Source organism: Cryptomeria japonica, chromosome 10 (assembly GCF_030272615.1).
Source record: "Cryptomeria japonica chromosome 10, Sugi_1.0, whole genome shotgun sequence".
Classification (NCBI taxonomy): Eukaryota; Viridiplantae; Streptophyta; class Pinopsida; order Cupressales; family Cupressaceae; genus Cryptomeria; species Cryptomeria japonica.
Window position 1 is genome coordinate 278,181,888 of NC_081414.1, and position 22,222 is coordinate 278,204,109.

The 22,222-nt window shown below is 35.7% G+C and overlaps 1 protein-coding gene across 3 annotated transcripts in view; it reads right to left on the reverse strand.

Moving 5' to 3' along the window:
• Positions 1-22,222, reverse strand: part of LOC131040678 (MADS-box transcription factor 23) — a 181,785-nt gene that overhangs the window by 20,705 nt on the left and 138,858 nt on the right. For all 3 annotated transcript variants that reach the window (XM_059213623.1, XM_059213622.1, XM_057973629.2), the window contains 2 exons: positions 2,835-2,896; positions 2,639-2,738 (listed from right to left, as the gene is read on the reverse strand). In XM_059213623.1, coding sequence (XP_059069606.1) covers positions 2,639-2,738; positions 2,835-2,896 — 162 coding nt within the window. The remainder of the gene's footprint in view (positions 1-2,638; positions 2,739-2,834; positions 2,897-22,222) is intronic.

Consider the following 22,222-nt stretch of genomic DNA (forward strand, 5'->3'; position numbering starts at 1 on the left):
ATCTGCACTTGAGTAGATTTGGCTCACTCTGGGCATTTACTCTTTGCCACCTTCGCGTGAGCCTTTATTGCCCCTCCAATCCTCATTATGACTAGTTGAGATGTGCGCCCGTTTTTCTAGCCGAAGCATCCTCTTCTCGCTTCCTTCTTTCCTTCCTGCATTCTCTGGTTTTCTCTCTAGTTACCCTTCTCGATAGTTTTTCCCTCGGCCACCATGTCCTTTGAGCCTCCGTTTGGTTTTATCATGAGCATTTATCTGAGGCCTACCTCTTGCTTCGGCACAGACACTCCTATATCACTCAATGCATCTACTCGTCAGGTCTCTTTCAGAAGGATAACGGATTTGAGACTTAAACGTCTCCTTATCCATGCGGACCCTTCAGTTTTACTCGCAGTCAAATTGATTCTGGGTAGTGCTCATTTGAGTAGGGATGAATATCCACGAGACAACACCAGTATCTCCTCTAGATTTGTGGCTTCCTTGCTGGACCAGAAGCTACCCAAGCAATCAGTTTGGAATATCACCAGGGAGCTCTTCCCAGTGGAAATTCTTCAAGAATTCCAAGAAGTCTTGAATAAGGCCCTCCATGACTCTGGTGCACCCCGACCAAGCGACCAGATTCTCTTCAATGCCCACAGAGAGCTCATTAAATACTACCCATTCCTACTTGACCTGAAGGGTAAAGAACTGGATAGACACAGAGTCTTTGCCAGCATAGGTCTGAGCTACCTCAAGTGGAGATTCCTAGGAGATGACCCACAGGCTCAAGGAAAAGAGGAGGATCTCTTCCGGTTTGCAAGGTTGAATGGAATCCTGCCTATGAATGTTGCAGAAGCAGAAACAAAACCAGAACAGAACTGTGGAGGTGGCTCGAGCAGAGGCCGAAGGAGCACGGGTCATGGCCGGGGTATCTCAGTAGGCAGAGGTCGTGGTCGTCCAAGAATGCAGCTGCCGCAACCCGACTTCCCCACTTCAAGCTAGGCCCTTTTCTGTTAATACTTCATTTTGCCTACTGGATACTTAATTATATTTGTATATGTTAATTTAGCTTTAAACTTTTATGCTTGAATACTCTGGTTCTAGGCAGTTGGAAATCTGCCATTATTGTTAATAGTCCTTTTTTTTTTCTAGACTATTAAATTTTCGAAGGCTCTGATAAAATGGCTAAACCATAAGCCTAAAAGTTTCCAACCCTAGGAGGGAACTATGTTTTGTTGAGCTCTCTGAGAACAGAGGTTTTTAGAATGGTATAGAACTCAGAGAATAATCTATGTATTTAACCAAAATTAATATAAATTTGACTCTGCCTTTACCGATCAAAAAAACAATATTCTTGAGACTGACTAATAGTTTCTGATATTTTAATATGCACTGGCTTCGATACCATTTTGAGAGAGAGAAAAGAATTAAACAGAAAACAGATGGCTGAATGCTACAGCATACAGAGAAACAATTATTATTTATTACTATTGAACAGATTACATTGCCTCTATTTATTGGGGACTTTACGTTTTCCAGACTAGGATACAAAAAAAAAAAAAGAACTGGCTCTCTAAGTTAACAAACTCTTCTTGTGTCCAGCAGATAAGGGAACGGGAGAAACAGTCAACCATATTATCAACCAACGTGGGAAACATAATCTTAATATTTAAAGAAAATGTGACATAGCATGAACCAATCCAGAGAATATGTGCAGTTCACATTTAACTGACTGCACACGTGGAGGGAAGAAATTACTACTCTTACACTAGTGCACCATCCAAGCAGGTATTCAACCTCAAATAAGTGGAAAATCTGCAGATGTACAGAAATTCTTCCTGTTTTGTATTTAGCATTATTTGAAGGTAATCCACGGGATTTTATCTCCAGCAGCATGCCACACCATCATCAATAGAAACCAATTCAGTGACCAACATCAGAAAATACCCTCAAGCTAGCGCTAAATTCTTCCCAAGGTAAAACTGTAGTCAGAGAGGGGTAGGAAATAGTTAAAGACCGGCAGATATCCTCCAGCGCACTCCTATTCACAATACAATTAGGAATCTATTCCAGTTGTTTAGATCTGTGCGCACTCAGTACCAAGGCGTCTTAATCACCAGGAAGTTTGGGATATACGTGGAGAATAGGCCAATCATAGCACCTTCACACAATAGCTTTGGCTTGGCCAACACTACAGCAATGCATGCACAAAATCAAGTGGCAAAGTTTACATCCACACAAAAGGTTTCAATCCATAGAGGAGGTCAATTTTATAGCCATAAAGGTGAATCATAGCAACATACATAAATTAGCTAAATATTATTATTTTCTTACTTTTTTAAATTCTAAATGTTCTTTTTTATAATATAATTAATCTTCATTTGTTTGTATTGTCTTAGTATGACAGTTAAGTTGTGATTTTGATCTTCTCATCAAGAAATGTTATTGTTGAATTTTTATATTCTAGATGAAGCCAGTTTGTAATCCCATTGCTTCATAACTTTAGATCAAAAAAGTATACTCATTTATAAATAAAAAGTAAACTTCAACTTTTTATCTATTATTTGTAACATCTTATTTACACTTAAGATTATATATGATACTATCATGCCTTTGTTGTTTGATACTATCATATCTTTGTTGTTTAATACTATCATACCTTTGTTGTTTGAATTCTACGTAATCCAACTTCTAACATTCGTTCAAGTTTTTGTAATTCATTTATTGTTATCCCTTTAAGATCATCTCCATGCATATACCTACAAAAAAATAAAGAACAAATCCTTAGTTAAAAACCTATTTGGTCATATATAATATAGCTTCCTATTTTTAAATAACATTGACTTATTGTTTACCTCAAAGTATTGTTGATGTTTTCCATTTCTTCTTGTATCTTTCTCAAATCTTGATTTTCAGGCTGAAAAGTATGTTAAAAAAATGTTAGCAAAACATTTAAAGTTAATATTCATTTGATTTTTTATAAAATGTTATTTTTTACAATATATTATTATAAAAAACATTTAACTTAAAGTCAAATTGATAAATACATAATAATATAAATTTAAATTATGGATTAAAAACAGTAGTCAAAAAATTATTTTTTTAATAAAAATAATTACATTGAAATTGATAATTAAAATAAACTATTATTTTTGCTATAAATTATTATAATGTGTGTTGAGTATTTTTTATTGATCTTATTATAATGATTCATAAAAATATGGCACTATATAAAGAAAAATGACAGCTCAAAATACATATAGTAAGATACATGTGTATTATTAATTTTAGCAAATCTTGTTATTGGTAGAGATAGAACTTAGTTACAAAAGTTCTTATTTAGCAATTTTTTTTCTAGTTCAATAATGTTGGGAAGCGAGAGGTTTATGTTGTGTCTCATGATCCAGAGTCTGTAAGGTTTTTTACAAGTAAGGATAAGACAGTAGCTCACCAAAATATTGTTGTTTCGGGGGGCAACAATGTAGATGATCTACTTCCAAATCTCACTACCTCGAATTCCTTGGATAAGTCACTAAATGATGGTGGTGGGAATCTTGTCTGTCCTGTGAAGTTAAAAGAATACTTAGAAAGTTGATTTTTGCGAAGAATGATGGGGTTGTTTCAGAGTCTAATGTTGGGGTTTCTTCTCTGGGGTGTCTTGATGATGCTATCCTTGCCCAACAAGTCAAAGAATTGGTGTCTAATTCTTTGCAGCATGTTGATGTGGATGTGGATAATAACGCCACCTTAGGAAATAATATTCAGTTGGGGGACATTCCTGTTATTGTGCCAGATGAAAATTTGGTTCACCAAGTAAATGATCTTTTTAAAGATCATGAGCATCAGATGGATGAGGACATTACGAATAGGGTTATCTGTTCCATTGAGAATGACTTGGGGGGAATTAAATCGATCCTTCCTATTTCTGCATCTGCTAACCCTTTTGAGATTTTGGCCTCATTAGAAGTGGGCACCATAGATAATTTAGCCATGACTTCTCCTAAGTCAAGTAAGAGTTTACCAATTGTTCAAACTACTCTAATTAGGGCTTCATCTGTGGTTTCTCCTGGTAGGGGTAGGCCTCCAAAGAATCGGAAGACTCAATTGGAAATTGATGTTGGGATTCAGCACACTTTGTCTCTTTCTCCTGGTGTTGGGAAAGGGAAGCATTCGGTTTCTCTTGGTGATGCTATGAAAGGAAGTGGTACTCCTAAGGGCAAGAGGAGTAAGAGGTCTATTATCAGTCCTCCTGTGACTAGGTCGGGGGTTGTAAAGCGTAATCTTCAAAGTAGTTTTGGAGAAGGAAAGTCTTCTCCGTCTAAAGGAAAGAGGGGGGCCTCGGTCTCCCCTCGAGAGCAATGAGAATTATATCTTGGAATATTAGGGGCTTAAATGCCTCTAACAAGAGGCGCTTAATTAAGTCCCAGATGGACTTAGTTAAGTGTGATATTTTAATGTTGCAAGAGACAAAATTGTCAAAGGAGTTTGCTGATTTGGTTTTTTCTTCTTGGAGAAAGTGGGAATTCCTCTCCTCTCCAGCTTGTGGTGCATCAGGGGGTTTGACATTGCTTTGGAATAACTATAACATTGAGGTTGAGTTAGTTGCTTCTACTGTAAACTGGATGTTGGCCTTAGTTAAAAGCAAGCTTTCGAAGGTTAAGTTTTGGCTTTTTAATATTTATGCTCCTTCTGGTATTCAAAGGAAGACTAAATTATGGGGAGAACTTAAGAGGATGTCCTCCCCTTTAAGGCATGGTCCCTTACTAATCTTTGGGGGGGATTTTAATGCTATCACTGACTTGGGAGAAAAGAAAGGAGGTATTCTTCCTAATAAAAAAATTATGGAAGACTTTGGGATGTTCATTAAGGACATGCGTCTTTTTGATTGTCAGTTTCAGAATGGGATTTTCACATGGACAAATATGCAAAGAGATTTTTCTCAGAATGCGGAAAGGTTAGACTGGTTTTTGTTATCAGATGTTTGGATTGATTCAAAGTTTGAATTTTTTTCCTCTATTCTTCCAGTTTCGGGGTCAGATCATTTTCCAATTTCTCTATCAATTCTGGAAGATAAAGCTCCTTTTAAGTCACCTTTTAAATTTGAACCTATGTGGTTTAGAGATTCTTCCTTTTTGCCTTTGCTCAAAAAATGGTGGATTTTTGCTCCTTATTGCTCTTGATCCCGAATGTTTCAGATTGCTAAGAAGTTGAGATTTTTGAAATTTAATATTTGAGAATGGAATATATTGCATTTTAAGAACATCTTCCAGGAAAAATAGAGGATTCAAGATATGATTGAATGTCTTAATTCACATGTGATTCAACATGGTATGGTGCCTCTTGTTTTTGATGAACTAAAATTGCTAAAAGCAAAGCTTGAAGAAGTTTTGTCCAGAGAAGAAATCTATTGGAGACAGAAATCGAGGGAGATCTGGCTTTCAGATGGTGATAGAAATACAAAATTTTTTCACTCTTCAACAAAAATTAAGAGAAGTAGAAATAGGATATCTTGTATTGAGTGTCCAAATGGCAGACTTTTAACAGAATAGGAGGATATTGCTTCAGAGGCAATTACGTTTTTTAAGTCACTATTGTCTTCGGAGCATGGAGATCTTCATAATAATATTTCTTCTAATATTCCTTCTTTGGTATCTTTGGAAGATAATAAAATTTTGATGTCTCCTTTTTCTTTGGATGAAGTTAAGAATGTTGTTTTTGCAATGAACCCTGATAAGGCTCCGGGACCGGATGGATTTACTCCTTTATTTTTTCAGAAATGCTGGGATTTTGTGGGGAATGATGTTTTATTGGCCCTTGAGGAAGCTAGAAGGAATAGGTCCATTTTGAAAGAGCTTAATACTACAATGATTGCAATTATTCCTAAAAAAGAGGTTACCAAGACATTTGCTGATTTTCGCCCTATTGCTTTATGTAATACTTTGTACAAGATTTTTACCAAGGCTATTTCTTTAAGGTTGGCTAAAATTCTGCCTAGGATTATTTCTTTAGAACAAGGTGGTTTTGTTCCAGGAAGGGAGACGACAGAGGGAGCTATAGTGGCGCATGAGGTTCTGCATTCTATTTCTACTCAGAGAATCTCGACCATGATCCTCAAATTAGATATGATGAAAGCATATGATAGAGTAGAATGGGGGGAGTTGTGTATTGTTCTACTTAAATTGGGCTTTTCCAAGGCATGGGTGAAATGGATTCGTGCTTGTATTTCTTTTGCAAGGTTCTCGGTTCTAATTAATGGCTCCCCTTGTGGTTTTTTCTCCTCTTCTAGGGGTTTGAGGCAGGGTGATCACCTGTCTCCTTTCTTCTTCATTCTTTTAGCTGAAGCGTTCAGTTGGGCTATTAGAGCTGCTAAGCTGGGAGGGCTTTGGAAGGGAATTTGGATTCATAATGTTCCACAAAGCATTTCGCATTGCTTGTTTGTAGATGATACCTTGTTATTTGGTCAGGCTTCTTTAGGTGAGGCAAGAGTGATAAAGGGGATAATATAGAATTATGCATCCTTTTCTGGTCAGAGAGTCAATGTTGATAAGTCAAAGATTTTTTTCCTTCATGCTTCACAATTCGTTCAGGATAGATTGAAGATTTTTTGGGGATTTGCATCTGGAAATTTTCCTTGTTCTTATCTTGGTATACCTTTCTTCATTAAGAAGGATACAGTTGAGTTTTGGGATAAGATCATTTCAGTTATCTCTAGAAGGATCCTATCCTGGAATCATAGATGGTTATCTTTGGCTGGTAAGATTGTTCTTATTAAGTCTGTCCTAAATGTTGTTCCTATTTATCTCATGTCTGTTTTGCAGTCTCCGAAAGCGGTTCTTGTTAGTTTGCAAGATACTCTTAGGTCCTTCCTTTGGAGTAATAATAAAGAACGTACGAAGAAACTCCCTCTGGTAGCATGGGATAAAGTTTGTTTGCCTAAAAGCTTTGGGGGCACAGGCATTAGGAGTCTGGAAAGTCAAAATTTAGCCTTAGGTGCTAATTTGGTTTGGAAATTGTATGAGAGACCATTCTCCTTTTGGGCACAAATTATGTTTGCTAAATATTTAAATAACGGACCAAGAGAGTATGTTTTTCAAGTTTCTAATTTACCATCTGGTTCAGCTATTTGAAATTTTCTATGTAAATGTAGATCAGTGATTTTGCCTCATCTCTCATGGATTGTTCATAATGGTAGAAAGGTTAGGTTTTGGGAGGAAGTTTGGAATGGACATCCCCTTTTGGTGAACTCGAGGGATTGGTCTGCTTTAATTTCCACTCTTTCTTCCCTTTGGGGTGTCTTTGTGGCTGATTATTTTGAAATTGAGTATAGTGGGAATCTTAAGGTGGCAAAATGGAAATCAATCGAGTTTTTAGATATTGATCAAAATGTGAAATTGGAATATGAAAAGATGTTGGGGGAGAGAGTAATAATTTTTTCTGATGCCGACGATGGGCTTATCTGGACAAGGAATATCTCTGGTAAGTACACAATTAAGGATGGCTATAATTCTCTCTTGGTTGCTAAAGATTTATCTACTTGGCCATACAAGCTATTTTGGCATATGGCTTGCCTCCTAAAGGTTGGTGCTTTTGCTTGGTTAGCAGTGCAGGACAGGGTCCTTACAGGAATGAGGTTGGACAGGTTGGGTATTACTACAGTATTTTCTTGTGTCTTTTGTAATAAAAATTTAGAATCCTCTGCACACTTGTTTCTTCACTGTGATTTTGCCTATGCTTGCTGGCAGTGGTTGTTTGAAAAGCTAAATCTATCATTTGTTATTGGTAAGGATCTCCTTTCCCACTTTAGATCTTGGCCTCTCCTGTTTGCCTCATCTTTCTATGCATGTCTTTGGATTATTTCTCCATCTATTGTGATTTGGAATATTTGGTTAGAGCGTAATAATAGGATTTTTAAACAAACAAGTTCTTCCTTGGATGAGGTTTTATTGAGGATTGAATCTTCCATCTCTGAAGTTGCTTTGTCTTTTATCTATAAGAATTTGGAAACCCTTACCTCTTTTTCTCATTGGGATGGTAGGGTAACTCGAGTTTGGAGAATGTTATCAGTCTTAACTTCTCATGGATCTATTTTAAATAAGACTAATGCTATAAGTAAAAGAAATTTTGCTTGCTGGAAACCTCCTCCACAAGGGCACTTTAAATTGAATTTTGATGGTGCTTCTCGTGGGAACCCTGGCCTGGCAGGGGCAGGTATGGTAATTTATGATCATAAGTTAAGATTTGTTCAGGCTCGTTGTCATACGATTGGTTTCAAGTCTAACAATTGTGCATAATTCTTTGCTTTGTCCTTTGGTTTGGATATGGCTATATCTTTGGGAATTAAGGATTTGATAATTGAGGGTGATTCTATAGTTATTATTCAAAGTGTCATGAAAAAGAAGTCGAATTGTTGGCAATTACAATATATACTTGATCATATTTTGCAAAAATTAGATTTTTTTGATTCCTTTTTGATTTCCCACTGTTATAGGGAAGTGAATAAGATTGCAGATTTCTTGGCTAACTTAGCCATTGACAGTGAAGCTAATATGCGGGAGGTAAGTGTGGATGAGATCCGTTCCTCGGTTTTGGAATATTTGAAGTAAAGAAGGGCATAGTTGTATTCTTCATCAACCTCCTTATTTGGTGTGGTTTTTCTTTGGTGTGGGTTCTGCTATGCTTGGTCACAATGTTTATTTTGATAGGGTCTCTGATTATGGTTTCATTTCTGCTATGTGGTATCATTCTAACCAGTGGTTTGGAGAATTGTGTTTCATAGACAGGGGTGGTTCAGACTGATGTTTTTTGGCAGCAATGGATATGCATCCTTTGGTGATCATACTTTAATCTTCCTTCTGTATGCTTCTGTTGGCGGCTTCCTTTATATCTAATGCGGCTTATGTAATTGGGATGGGTTTTTTGATGTACTATGCCAATGGGCATTTGGTATTGGGTAGAATAGGCTTGTGTTACTTAAGCAATACTAAAGGGTTTTCTTACTGGTTCTTTCCCTTCAGTGCTTTTTGAACCAGACACTATTTTTAAAATTTAATATAGTTCAATGGTTCTATCCACTTTTATCAAAAAAATAAAATAAATATTTATCTAGTTATATTATCTAAAAAACTTTTTATAGTAGTCTTCTTTAATAATTTGGTACACAAATTTTTCTTAATCTTGTAGCATACATTCTAAAATTACTTTTTTCTATCTAAAATCTAAATCTACTTCAATTCCCATTATTTTGACCACTTTAGATGTCATTACATTTGCACTAATGTCTCCTAAATATGACTATGCATGATAATGTCTACAATATTCAGAATCTCATTTTTTCCATTTTAATACTCTTTCTATGTATTTCTATCCTTTCCCTCATCCAAATCACCATAAACCGTGATTAAACCACTTATTGAAAAAGAAATTTTGTATGGATGCACACAACAGTATACAATAATAGAACGTTCATAAAGAAATAAGAATACACAAAATAGGAACCGTTAGTAAAACCACATAACAAATATCATTTTATCATTTCCTTAACTATACATAAACTCACTCTTAGCATTTTCAATTTTGCATAATTTCTAAGGACTCAATATCCACAGAGGACATGGTCGCAACTATCATTTAGACAATACTAGACCAAATCAAACAACACTATAGATAGACTCAGTTCCCGAACATAGAGACCAAAAAATAAATGCACCATAGAACCAAAACAAGAAAGTGGCATCAACAATTAAAAAAAAGTGTTGGATTCTCTAGTCTTCTTCAATAATTGGATTCTATGTTTTCTACTTTGGAATTCACAATATTTAAATTCTACAGAAGAATCCTCCTTTCGGGCAAGCTCCTTTTTCCTCCACATATTGTGATTTTTCTTTCTGCTGCAATAAGAAGCAGACGTATGTCCCACTTTGTCACAAAGGATTGGAGAATCTTTGTCCCGCTTTGTCACAAAGAATTTGCTCCATATTTAGAGGATGAAGAAATCTGAGTAAATAGCACTTGATTTTTTTTCACACACAAATTATAGCTTATAGCAAAAAATTATAGCTTATAGCAGCCCAATTCTTAGATTTAGTCATCTTAATTATGACACCATAATGCCCAAATAAGTTGGCTATAATCATAATCGTAAGATTCTTTTCACTCCAAAATTCTAAAGATAGTCCAAACAGACAAACCCACCCAAACTAAAAAATTGAAATTAAGAAAGACGCAAACCATTCTGTCCCATAAACCAAGGCACAGCTGATATTGTCAGTTTGCCAGTTTTTCATTTCTACGAGGACGGCCATTTGTTGCACGCTAACATATTGCCATTACTGAGTGTACCTCTATAAAAAATTGTTCGAAAACTCGTAAGGCAAATGCAATTGGCATGTGTGAAGCCAGACGTCACAATATTTGTCCACATAATTGTACTCTATGGCGAAATTGAACCAACTTTGTTTGTGTTTTGGTATAGGTATCAATTGTTCTCAATTGAAATATAAATATTTACCCAAAAAGGAATTTAAAACAGTTCCTGAGTGTTCTTAGTTTTGACTATGGTGTGATGTATGTCCACACCCTATTCCAAAGCCCCACACATACCAAAGATTAAAACATGCTCCATAAAACTATGGAGATTGACTTAGACTCTTGCCAATTGCAATTGGCCGAATGTGATCAAATTTGTACAGGACAGACATTAGTAGAAAGGCTAACACATTGCTCTTGCTGAATGTAAAGGCTATCGAATCAGTAGTCAACCTATTGCTGAGTGTAAAGGCTTTCGAATCAATAGTCTATCTCTGTACTTTTGTATTGATGAATGCAACTACTACCACAAAGAATGGTAGTAACAAGACCCAAAAGATTTTATCCAAACACATTGCATGCGACTTTTCAGTTTTCCTGTTACTAGTGAAAAAATACCACTTTCAACAAAATAAACATCACAAATGGTGAAATGAAATCTAACACCGGAACATAAAATAGATGAAATAAGATAACCAAAAAGGAACCACTTATCGCAACTTTTAAAATCAACTTTTGCAATGAATTGTGAGACAGTTTTCCTCTTAAACTAAAAAAATACTATAATCATGATACAGTACCATTTTGCATGTCTGGTTTCTTGAGCCTTTCTGCTTTTCATGATTATCAAATGTAGAGTTCAGCATCCTTCCAGTAGTCAATACAAAGATACATGGGAGACTGTGGAACTACTTAGAATTTTGAGAGAATTCTTCACAAGTAGAAAAATAAATTATGAATTATTTTTTGTTTACTTTAGTGGCCAGTGGAGAGTGGAGTGGACCTAGCTCACTTGAACTGAGATATTACTAAGATGTCTTGATTGGTGCTTTTGAATACCGATATTATGTTCCAATCTGAAAAAGTTACTTTTACCTTAGCTTAAATATATTAAAGATACACAACTCTGCAAAAAATTTCCCTAATCTGTTAGAAACTATGCAGATTATTTTGTGAATACTTCTCTATTTTAATATTTATTTTCAGCATTTCATAGCAAGAGATGTTATCCTGTTAGAAACTTATATATCATGATTATAATAGTTTTGTAAGTACAACGTATGATTCCAACAATTGTGAAAAGCAGTGGCAATATCTTGGATGAACGGAGTAAACTGAGCAGAGGCAATAGGTTGGACGAAAAGAGAAAACTAAGCAACTCACGGGTGTATGCAAAATGCAGAGGAATGGAGATGTTTTTCAGATACTTATAGTTGGAAATGCTTTGGTAGACATGTATGCAAAATGTGGTAGCATAGAAAAAGCAGTGAGCCGTTTGATAAAATGACTCAAAGAAATGTGGTCTCATGGAATGCCATGACAAGCAAATGAAATTGGCAGCTGTTGAAAACATGCATCTACAGGAAGACATGCACCTACATATAGTGATGGCTTCACAACGGTGGCATGGCTATTTTTTAAGAGTTTCATAGTTTTTGGAATCTTGCGGCAGAACTAGTAGTTTCGTTTTTATTTTTCGCTTTTAGCTGTTTTAGCATGCAATAAAACTACAGTGCCACCTCAAAGTATACAGCACAACTATTTTTAGTTTAGTTTAGTTTAGTTTTTTAAGCTTTTTATCGTGCTTGTAAATCTGCATGCATGCAGAACTCCATTCATAGCTTTTTTTACTTTTTAGAATAGTTTTGTAATGAGCATTCCATGCATTCGAAATTCGAATGCATTCAGATACTCATCTAAGTTTAGAACATTTTTTTGCATCGGTGAAGACTGATTAAACTCCTATATATGTATGCTATTTACGCAGTTGTTTTAAATAAAAATTGAGATTACTTTATTTTCTTTCTCTGAGTTTTATCTTCAGTATAGTGTAAAAGCTCTTTGTTCTTAAAAATCTTCAATTGGTATCAAAGCTTGGGTTGCAGATTTTTTATTTATCCAGATAATAGTTTGTGTTGAAAAGTTTTCAATGGCAAATAGCAGCAGCATATCCTTGTAACTCCGCAGTTTATCGGAAAAAATTATGAATCTTGGAGCATAAGGTGTTGGATATTGCTGCCGTTAGGATATGTTGTTGTCATTGATGTCAACATATTTCTGTGTTTTGATGTTGCAGAAAATTGTTTTGGTGATCTAGTGGTTGCAGTGAATTGATCTGGTTTGTTTATCTGTTTGGGATGCTGAATCAACTAGAGATACTTCTTTCTTTATTGATTCCATGATGCTATGTGATAATTTGGTCGAGTTGTGGATTCTGGTATGAAGACCGCTTTCTTGTGTTCAGTGTTGCAGTGTTGTGATGTTTGATTCGTTGTGCTCCGGTATGATCATATCTTGTGTTGCGGATTTGGGAGAGTGTTTGGGATGTTTGTGTGTATCTTCATTTCATATGGTTCATGATTTGATGCTTCACAATCTATCTTTCTTGTCCGAGTTGCTGTTGTTAAATGTTTTTGTGTGTTAGCGTGTTGATCGATGAGATTTGAATAAGTGTTGTTGGTGCAACTATTGCGGATGATTCTAATGTGCTTGTTGGTGTTTCCTAATTATGTCCTATTTGTTTTGATGGTCCGTATTGATCATTGTGCATGTTCTTAATGATCCTATTGGTCTGGTGATATTTTTCGTGTTATACGGTATTTTGGTGGTGTAAAGTGTTGCGATTGATCTTGACGAGATTTCCGGTGGTGGTGCGTGTTTGAGCAGTTGATTTAGGTCCATGCTATGTTGTCTATGACATTGTATTGGTCATGTGGTTGATTTATGTATCGTGTGATGTAATCTTGTAATTAGGTGTTATGGGTTTGGCCGACCTTGTAGTCAACGTTGATGATCTGTATAAATGGGTGCAATATTCATGTAATTTGGTGGTTGTTGTTGAGTCTGCATTATCAGAGAGTGGTGTATGTGTGATCAAGTGAATTTAGCTTTCGGTTTGGTGTGCTGAGCTGAGATTGGTGAAGGGCAGACATTTGAGCTTAACCAAAACTATCATCAGACATTAGGAGATGCTATTTTTGCAGTTCATTCTTTCCGGATTGTAGTTCGATCATCTTTGTAAGGTAGTGACCCTTCCCCGAGGGTTGTAGCATTCTGGGTCACTGTAATTGAGCAGTGAAATCTAGGTAGTGTGCCTGAATGCATGTGTATTTCCCATTGTAATATTTACACATACTATTGGAGAGTATCATCTCATTGTGGGTAGGTTTCCATCGTGGTTTTTCTTTTAACTAGGGTTTTCATGTCAAAATATCAGTGTTATGTGTGTTGTTGTTATTGCTGTTATCTTTCTTTTTGCTACAGTTGATCAAATCTAAGATTGTGTTTAATTTGTTTGATCTGGTGAAAACTGATTCACCCCCCCTCTCTGTTTTCCTTCCTTGTTGCCAACATAAGGATAAAGACTCTTCTAAAGTCTCAAGATCTTTGGGAAATAGTAAAAGTTGTACACATGGAGCCTATAGATCAGACTACTTATAATGCATTGAATCAAAATCAGCGTAATCAGCTAAGAGAAGATAGGAAGAAGGACAATCGTGCTCTCTTCAACATCCATTCTGCATTGGATATTTCAATTTTTCCTCGAATTGCAGGCATGACGAAGTCAAAAGAAGCATGGGAGGCTTTACAAACTGCATACCAAGGATTTGATAAAGTAAGATTGGTAAGGCTCCAAATCTTTCGAAGGGATTTTGAGAATCTCACGATGAAAGAAGTTGAGTCTATTCAAGAATACATTACCAGGATTCAATATTTTGTTAATCAACTTAGAACTCCAGGAGAAACTATCACAAAACAGAAAATTGTAGAGAAAATTTTAAGATCTCTTCTACCAAAGTTTGATCCAGTTGTGATTGTTATAGAAGAATGTAAAGATCTAACTACCTTTCAAGTTACAGAATTGGTTGGTTCATTGCAGTCACATGAAGAGCGTATGAAACGTTCTACAGAGAGTCTTACACAAGCTTTCTAGTCTACTGTAAGAATCAAAGAAAAGTCTTTGAATCCTCCCTCTCACTCCAATAAATTTCAAGGAGAGTCTTCTTCAAATAGAGGACGTGGTAGAGGAAGAGGAAGAGGCAACAACAAAGGAAGAGGAAGAGGTTATGTGGATTGTGGAAACATCCAATGTTGGTATTATGACCGATATGGGCACTATGAATTTGAATGCAAGAAGAAGAAATCTGATTTGAAAAAATCAAGAGCCAAGTATGTGGAAGAGTCCTTTGAAGAAGCCAAACACTCCACATTCTTTGCATGCAACTTTTCTAAGCAACCTCAATTAGATGTATGGTTCTTAGATAGTGGTTGCTCCAATCATCTGACAGATAAATTTGATCTTTTTGTCAAGTTGGATGACTCTGTGAAAAGTCAAGTTAAATTTGGCGATGATCAAGAGGTTGTTGTGATGGGAAGAGGTACCCTAGTATTAACAACTAAGAAAGGTGATACTACTTTAATTCATGATGCTTTGCATGTGCCAAAGTTAGAGCATAATCTCTTAAGTATTGGGCAGCTCCTAGAAAATGATTATAAGGTTATTCTTGAAGATAAGTGCTACAAAATATTTGATAAATTTGTTAACCATCATCTTGTAGAAAAGGCTTATATGACAGAGAATAGGATTTTTCCTCTCACATTGGGTTCATGGTTATGGCACCAAAGATATGGACATCTAAATTTTCAAGGACTTAGGTTGGCTTTAGAAGAAGAATATGGTGAGAGGGCTTCCTGCAATTCAGGCAAAAGAAGAAGTATGCTCAGGGTGTGCACTTGGCAAGCAGCATCGAAATAGCTTCCCGATGAACAAAACATGGCGGGCACAAACTCCACTAGAGCCTGTGCATGCTGACATTTGTGGTGACATGCAAGAGGAATCTTTTTGTAAGAATCTCTATTTTTTGACATTTATTGATGATTTCTCACGCTACACCTGGGTTTATTTTATCAAGCAAAAATCAGAGGCTTTTGCATGATTGAAGGACTTTAAGGCTTTGGCGGAGAAATAAAGTGGGTATTCTTTGAAAATACTCAGAATTGATAGAGGGGGAGAATTTAATTCTAAAGAATTTTCTGAGTTTTGTAGCTCTAATGGGATTAAAAGACAACTTACCATAGCCTATACCCCCCAACAAAATGGAGTTGCCGAAAGGAAGAATCGTACCATAATGGAGATGGTGTGAAGCATATTATAGTCCAAAAATATTCCTAATCGCTATTGGGGAGTAGCAGTAGCCACCACAATATATATCTTGAATAGAAGGCCTACAAAGTTGGTTAAGAATATGACTCCAAAGGAAGCTTGGAGTGGTCACAAACCTTCAGTAGCTCACTTTCGTGTATTTGGTTGTCCAACCTATGTTCATGTCCCAAATCAGACATGGAAGAAGTTGGATGCAAAATTTTAGCTTTGCATATTTATGGGTTATTTTGATGTCACAAGAGGGTACAAATTCTACAATCATGATACAAAGAAATGGATCATCAACTGAGATGTGATTTTTGATGAAGGGGAAGTTTGGCAATGGAAGAAAGGTGATCAACAAGCCACACCACTCATCATTGGTTTTGAAGATGATCGTGCTCCTCCTCTCCCCAAAAGTTCAAGTGAAAGTGATAGCTCAAGCATGAGCCCTCGAATTTTAGTCCACCGGATTCTCTAGATAGTTCATCCTTAATTAATAGCTCAAGTTCAGAATCCAATCCAAGCCCTTTTTGAAAGGTACAAAGTTTGAATGAAATTTATATTTTAGGAGCTCTAATACTGATATCACTGTCAATTTTTCTTTGTTTAGTTAAATTCAGGTTGAGCCTTCTGTGTATGAAGAAGTAATTAAAGAAAAAGTTTGGATTGATGCAATGAATGAAGAGATCCATGCAATTGAAAAAAATAATACATGGGAGTTAGTGCTATTTCCTAAGGCAAAAAAGCCATTGGTGTGAAATGGATCTACAAGGTTAAGTATGATGCAGATGGTTCTGTGAAATGACATAAGGCAAGATTGGTTGCACAAGGATTTCCCGAAACACCTGGAGAAGATTATTCAGAAACCTTTGCTCCTGCAGCAATATTTGATACAATCAAGATTATCTTGGCTATAGTTGCACAACACAAGTGGCCAGTTTATCAGATGGATTTGAAATCAACCTTCTTGAATGTTTACATTGATGAGGACGTCTGTGTGGACCAACCTATTGGCTATGAAATTTCAGGTAAAGAAAAGTTGGTTTACAAGTTCAAGAAAGCACTTTATGGATTGAAGCAAGCTCCAAGTGCATGGTATGCAAGGATTGACAGTTATTTCTTGAAAAAAGGCTTCCATTGCAGCTCCTTTGAGCCAACCCTCTATATCCAACAGTTGGGTGGTGAAATTCTCATTATTTGTCTTTATGTGGATGATCTTATTTATACAAGTAACACCGCATCTTTCATGGAGAAATTTCAAGTTGAAATGAAGAAGGAATTTGAGATGTCAGATTTGGGACTCATACATTACTTTCTTGGTGTGGAGGTGCAACGAAATTCTGAAGGTATATCAATCTCTCAATCCAAATATGTAGCTGACTTATTGAAGAAATTTAGAATGCAATAATACACTTCAGTTGCCACTCTTGTAGCCAAATATGTAGCTGACTTATTGAAGTAGTTTCATAATGTCAAATACTAACTCTTTACCAATCTTAGAATTCAATGGTAGTGATTATGATTATTGGTGTATAAAAATGATGACATTTATGATTGGAAAAGAGTTATGGAAAATTGTAGAAGTAGGGTATGAAGAGCTAGTTGATTGGAATGCATTTGCAGCCAATGATAAGATGGCTAAGAAGGAGGCGAAGAAGAAGAATGCACAGGTGTTGTTTCACATTTAGATTGCTCTCAAAAAAAGCTTGTTTCCTAGAATTGTTGATGCAAAGACAACAAAGAATGCCTTGAAGACTCTAAAGGAAGCTTACCAAGGCAATGATTAGATCAAGGTTGTCAAGCTACAAACCTTGAAAAGGGAGTTGAAAATTTAAAGATGAAGGAAACATAGAATGTGAGTGATTATTGAGTAAGGATCAAAGATGTGGTCAATAAAATACCCACTTTGGGTGAAGTTATGAGCAAAGAAGTTGTGATTAAAAAAGTGTTGAGGTCTCTAACATCGAGATGGAATAATGTTGCCATCATCATTGAAGAGAGAAACTTTTTGTCCACTCTTGAGTATGATCACCTTGTTGGATCTCTTATGTTTGTCATAGCTCCAAGAAACCATGTTAATACTTTTGCATGACCCTAGCCCCGATGTAATTTGGACTAGGAATGGAGGTTTGGATTTTGTTAAATGGACAATATGTGTATGTGTGTGTGTGTGCTAGTTGTGAACCTTGATGCTAATATTATCGAATATAATTATTGTCTTTATTATGTTATTTTTAATCTAATCCATTTATTTTGTTTAGACTAAATCAAACTTATAAATGATTGTAGGCACCACGGTGCAATATGAAGCGGATTTTGAGGTTCTATTGGTAAGAGACAAGTAGTTCATGCCATCCTTGTGTCAAGACCTTCCGTTAGCTCTTAGCATAGTTAGCCGAGTCTACATAGATGGGTTCAAATATTCACACGTAAACCTAAGAATTTGAACACCTCATGTCTTATCTCTATAAGATATTGATAAAATTTTAATTTAGTAAAATACTCAACATTGAATAATAAAAATGACAGTAGAATCATTAAGAATTGATATATAAATATAAATCAATAATAACTAAAATAAATAAAATATATGAATTGTACATGAATACAATTCGATAGAAAAATAATTGACAAAAATAAAATAAAATATATTCTAAAAACAATATGAGAATTATTGTATACTTAATAAACTAAACTATGTCCATTCCCCATTAAAATTAAATAAATAAAAGAAAACAAAATCAAAAGTAGTGAATGCATGATAAGTAAAAAAAGAAATCAAGCAAACTATAGACTAGTAAAAAGAAAAATTCAGGAGAAAGCATCTATGAGAGAGGGAGGGCTAGATGGAAAGGACAAGAGAGACCGGGAAAATTAATGGGAATGGTTGTTGGAGGAAGGCCATGCCTCACCATGCCTTGTCGTAGTTTCTTGCAAAATGTTGGATGCCCTTGCATTACTCTCCATGATGATTTTGGTTGAGAAAGGAGAAGATAAATGGGGGTTTCGTGGGTAAAATGAAGAAAAAAAAATCTGGAGCTAAGGCAGTGGGCATAAGGAGGTAAATTTGGGGTTTTCAAGTGTTGTAATACTCTCAAATTTCACTTTTCTAGGTTCTTATTGTCTTAGGGCATGTTTTCAAATATTTTAACTTATTAATAGTATTAATACTAATTTGTGCACTTAAAATTTGAAAAACAAAATAGAAATAAAATCTTCAAAAAAGACGGAGATCAAATTGTGGAGCCACATGGCACTTTTGTTAATAAGCAGTCACTACTTATTTCGAGCCCCCCCTTTTCTTTCATGGCTTATTTTTAATTCCTAAACAATAGCTGCTCCACCAAAATAGGGAAAGATTCTAAATTATCCTTTTTTTTTCACAATTTTAAAGTTGCATGGGAACACTTAATTGCGTAAATTTAAGCAGAAAATAGAGTTAAGCAGGCACATGACAACATAAGGTTACAGTAGTTTGTTGTGATGCCCTATTCCTTTAAGAATAAAAAAAAACTTAGATGAAGTAAGGTTGAAATAAGGTTAAATACTCATGCTAGCCATTCTATAATCTTGTAAATGTTTTCTTTGTGTATCTAGGAGCTTGCTATTAGAAATTGCTTGCTAAAACTTGTATTCATTGATGTCTCTAAAATGGAATTGTTGTTGTAGTATATGTTGGTTGCTAACACTTGTTATAATTAAACTATGTAGGCTTGAAATCCTCTATCCATCAAGGCTGCAACTTTCTAAATAATATTGATGCTCTCCTTAATGATTTCAGCCTTCACAAAAGAAACCATTCAATATAAATCTCTTAGTTTCCTCTCCTATTAAAACTTTGGTTAGGTGAGTTAAAAGACAAACTAGCACTCAAACTAAGTCATATTGGTTTGTGTGGATGTTGGAGGTAGTAATTTTAGAGTCAATTCATATTTTAACTCCAAGTAGTCAAACTCCACTACAACTACAAACATAGGGTAATACAAACAAAAAAAAAATGAAAATATACGAACACTAACAGCAACACCAATGCATCATGCCTTGCCTAAATTACTAGATTCCTAGTAAAGTATTTTTTTAACTATACAAACTTTACTAATTAACTAAATGGAGGATCTTCCCATGTTAGTGTTTAAATTTTTACTAATCGAACTTTGTATAATTAAAGAGAATAAGAGCACATATGGAAGTAAGAAAATAATGAGATTGAAGTCCTTTGGAATGGAATTGTACCTTAAGGTTAAGTGAGTAGCTAGTTGCTAAAGCAACCATGATTAGTTAAAATGATATTTTAATCATGAAATGGCTAATTTATTATATTTATGAAATTGTTGTGAGCTTACTACATTATAAGTTTGAAAAGTAAGTAATTTGTCAATAAAATCTAAAATTGGAGGATACAATTATTATTACCATCAATCGAGGGTCTATAGGCAAGAACATCCTTTCTTCAAACACATTTTGGAGCTCGTTCGTGGCTGTAATATAAACCTAGAACAACTACAATACCTTTAAGCTGGGAAGCAGTAGTAGCAACCATCATAGTTATGATGCAGGTTGGCTACCTTATTGGCTTTGTCAAAAGTGAAGGGTTATGTTCTCCTAGTTTAATAACAACCAAACAACTAGGGATTTACCAAATTATGAAACCCTCATGTTAGACAACACCAAAAAGGGTGGTTAAACCTTAGAGATGGCTGGGTTGGAACTTATTCTAATTTAGGAATCGGTCTTCGAAGGAGTGCCAAGAAAGGTATAGTTACTATCTTGTACATCTACGAGTGGAGTAAGGACCCTATAAGGGCATAGGCAGAGTTTTAATACCTCAATGTATAGCCTACTATTCTCCATCTAAGGTGATCACCGATGGAAATCCTCTGACTGATATAGTGATAAGCTTGTCCATGCTCAAGATTGACAATAGGCAAGGAGCATATGATGCTGGAAGATTGCTATCCTTACCGCATAGATAGAATGAAAGATTTTGCCAAGTGCATGTGGGCCCTGGGGAAAATAGAATGCCAGTGATGGATGTCTGTAGATGCTTAGTCGTCTAATGGATTGCATGAAGAAAAATTTCTAATGAAGCATAAGTGGGTAACATACCAAGCTTCACTATGAAGTAGAGGTATGGAGTTGTTACCTTATTTTACTAATGGTAAGAACACCTTGTCTAGCTGGTCTTTAGGAGGTTACCCTCCTTTGCTCTATGTTATCTGTGTCTTGTTTTATTCCTTTATCTTTTGTATTTAGATTTGCATATAATTGTTAGTTCATATTTGTTTCGGATCTGCTTGAAACCCTAACAGAATCTACATGACTAGATAAGAAATTACAATATGTTTCATGTTACTTTTGTTAGGATTCCCACAGACACTGAGAGGGGGGGGGGGTGAATCAATATCTAACTAGTAATTAGAAATTCTCAACTTAAAACATGTAGAGCATAATATAACTATGTACTGGTATGCAAGAAATAATGCAATAAACAGAAATGAAAACAACCACATGAAAATCACACCATAACACAATGATTTAACAAGGAAACCCGGTGTCGGAAAAACCTCGGTGGGATTTGTGACCCACAATATTTTCTTACTGGCCAATAAGAGAATATTACTTACAATAGGGGGCCTGCACATGCAGGAAGGCCAAGTGCCTAGAGCTCACTACTCAATGGAAGTCTCATTGACTTACAATGTGGATCATACAAATCCAATAACTTGTACTGCTTTACAATAGCATCTTCAACGCTAGATTCAGTACCGGTTGCTACTCTGTTCTTTACATATACCCCTTAACTTATATTTCGCATAATAGGTCTGCCTAATAATATACCATACCATACATCTTCTTACAAAATGTCCTACAATGACTTCTTATATATACAAGTCATTTTGCAATGATATCAAGTTGGCTTACAAGGTTTTTCAATAATAAACAAAATATATTATATCAAAAAATCCTGTCGGCCTCTGTGCCGGTATACTTGTTTTCTTTGTGCCGGTGCCGGTGTTCTGAGTGCCGGTGTAGAGTGTGTTCTGTTGATGCCGGTGAAGTGCCTTGCCGGTGCTATAGGATTGTAAGGTTGCCATCAATGACAAAACCTTCAATCACCTTCAATGTCTCATTGAGTGTTCATATGCCAACAATCTCCCCCTTTGGCATTGATGGCAACACTCATGAGAAATTTCAAAAGTGTTTATTCAAAAAAAATGGAGTCCAAAAATGTGTGCTCCCCTTGAGCATGTGATCCCTATGATATTTGAATTTTCTCCTTCCTCTACTCCCCCTTTGGCATCAATGACAAAGGTTGTCAAGATGTTAGTAGAGTTTTGTAGTTTCAACCTTGTAACTGGGAAGTTACAATTTGAAATAGATCTCCCAAAATTAAGTTTATGCTCTCCATAAACTTTTTATTATCTCTGATAGCTTCTCTATCCTCTGGACTGTACCGGTGAGTTGCTGCAAGTGTTCTGCCGGTGTCCTCTGACCCTGTACAAGTGCCTCAGATATCTCCTTCTGCATAAATATTAGATAGTCCAATCTTGGACTTAATCTTAGCCTTAAACT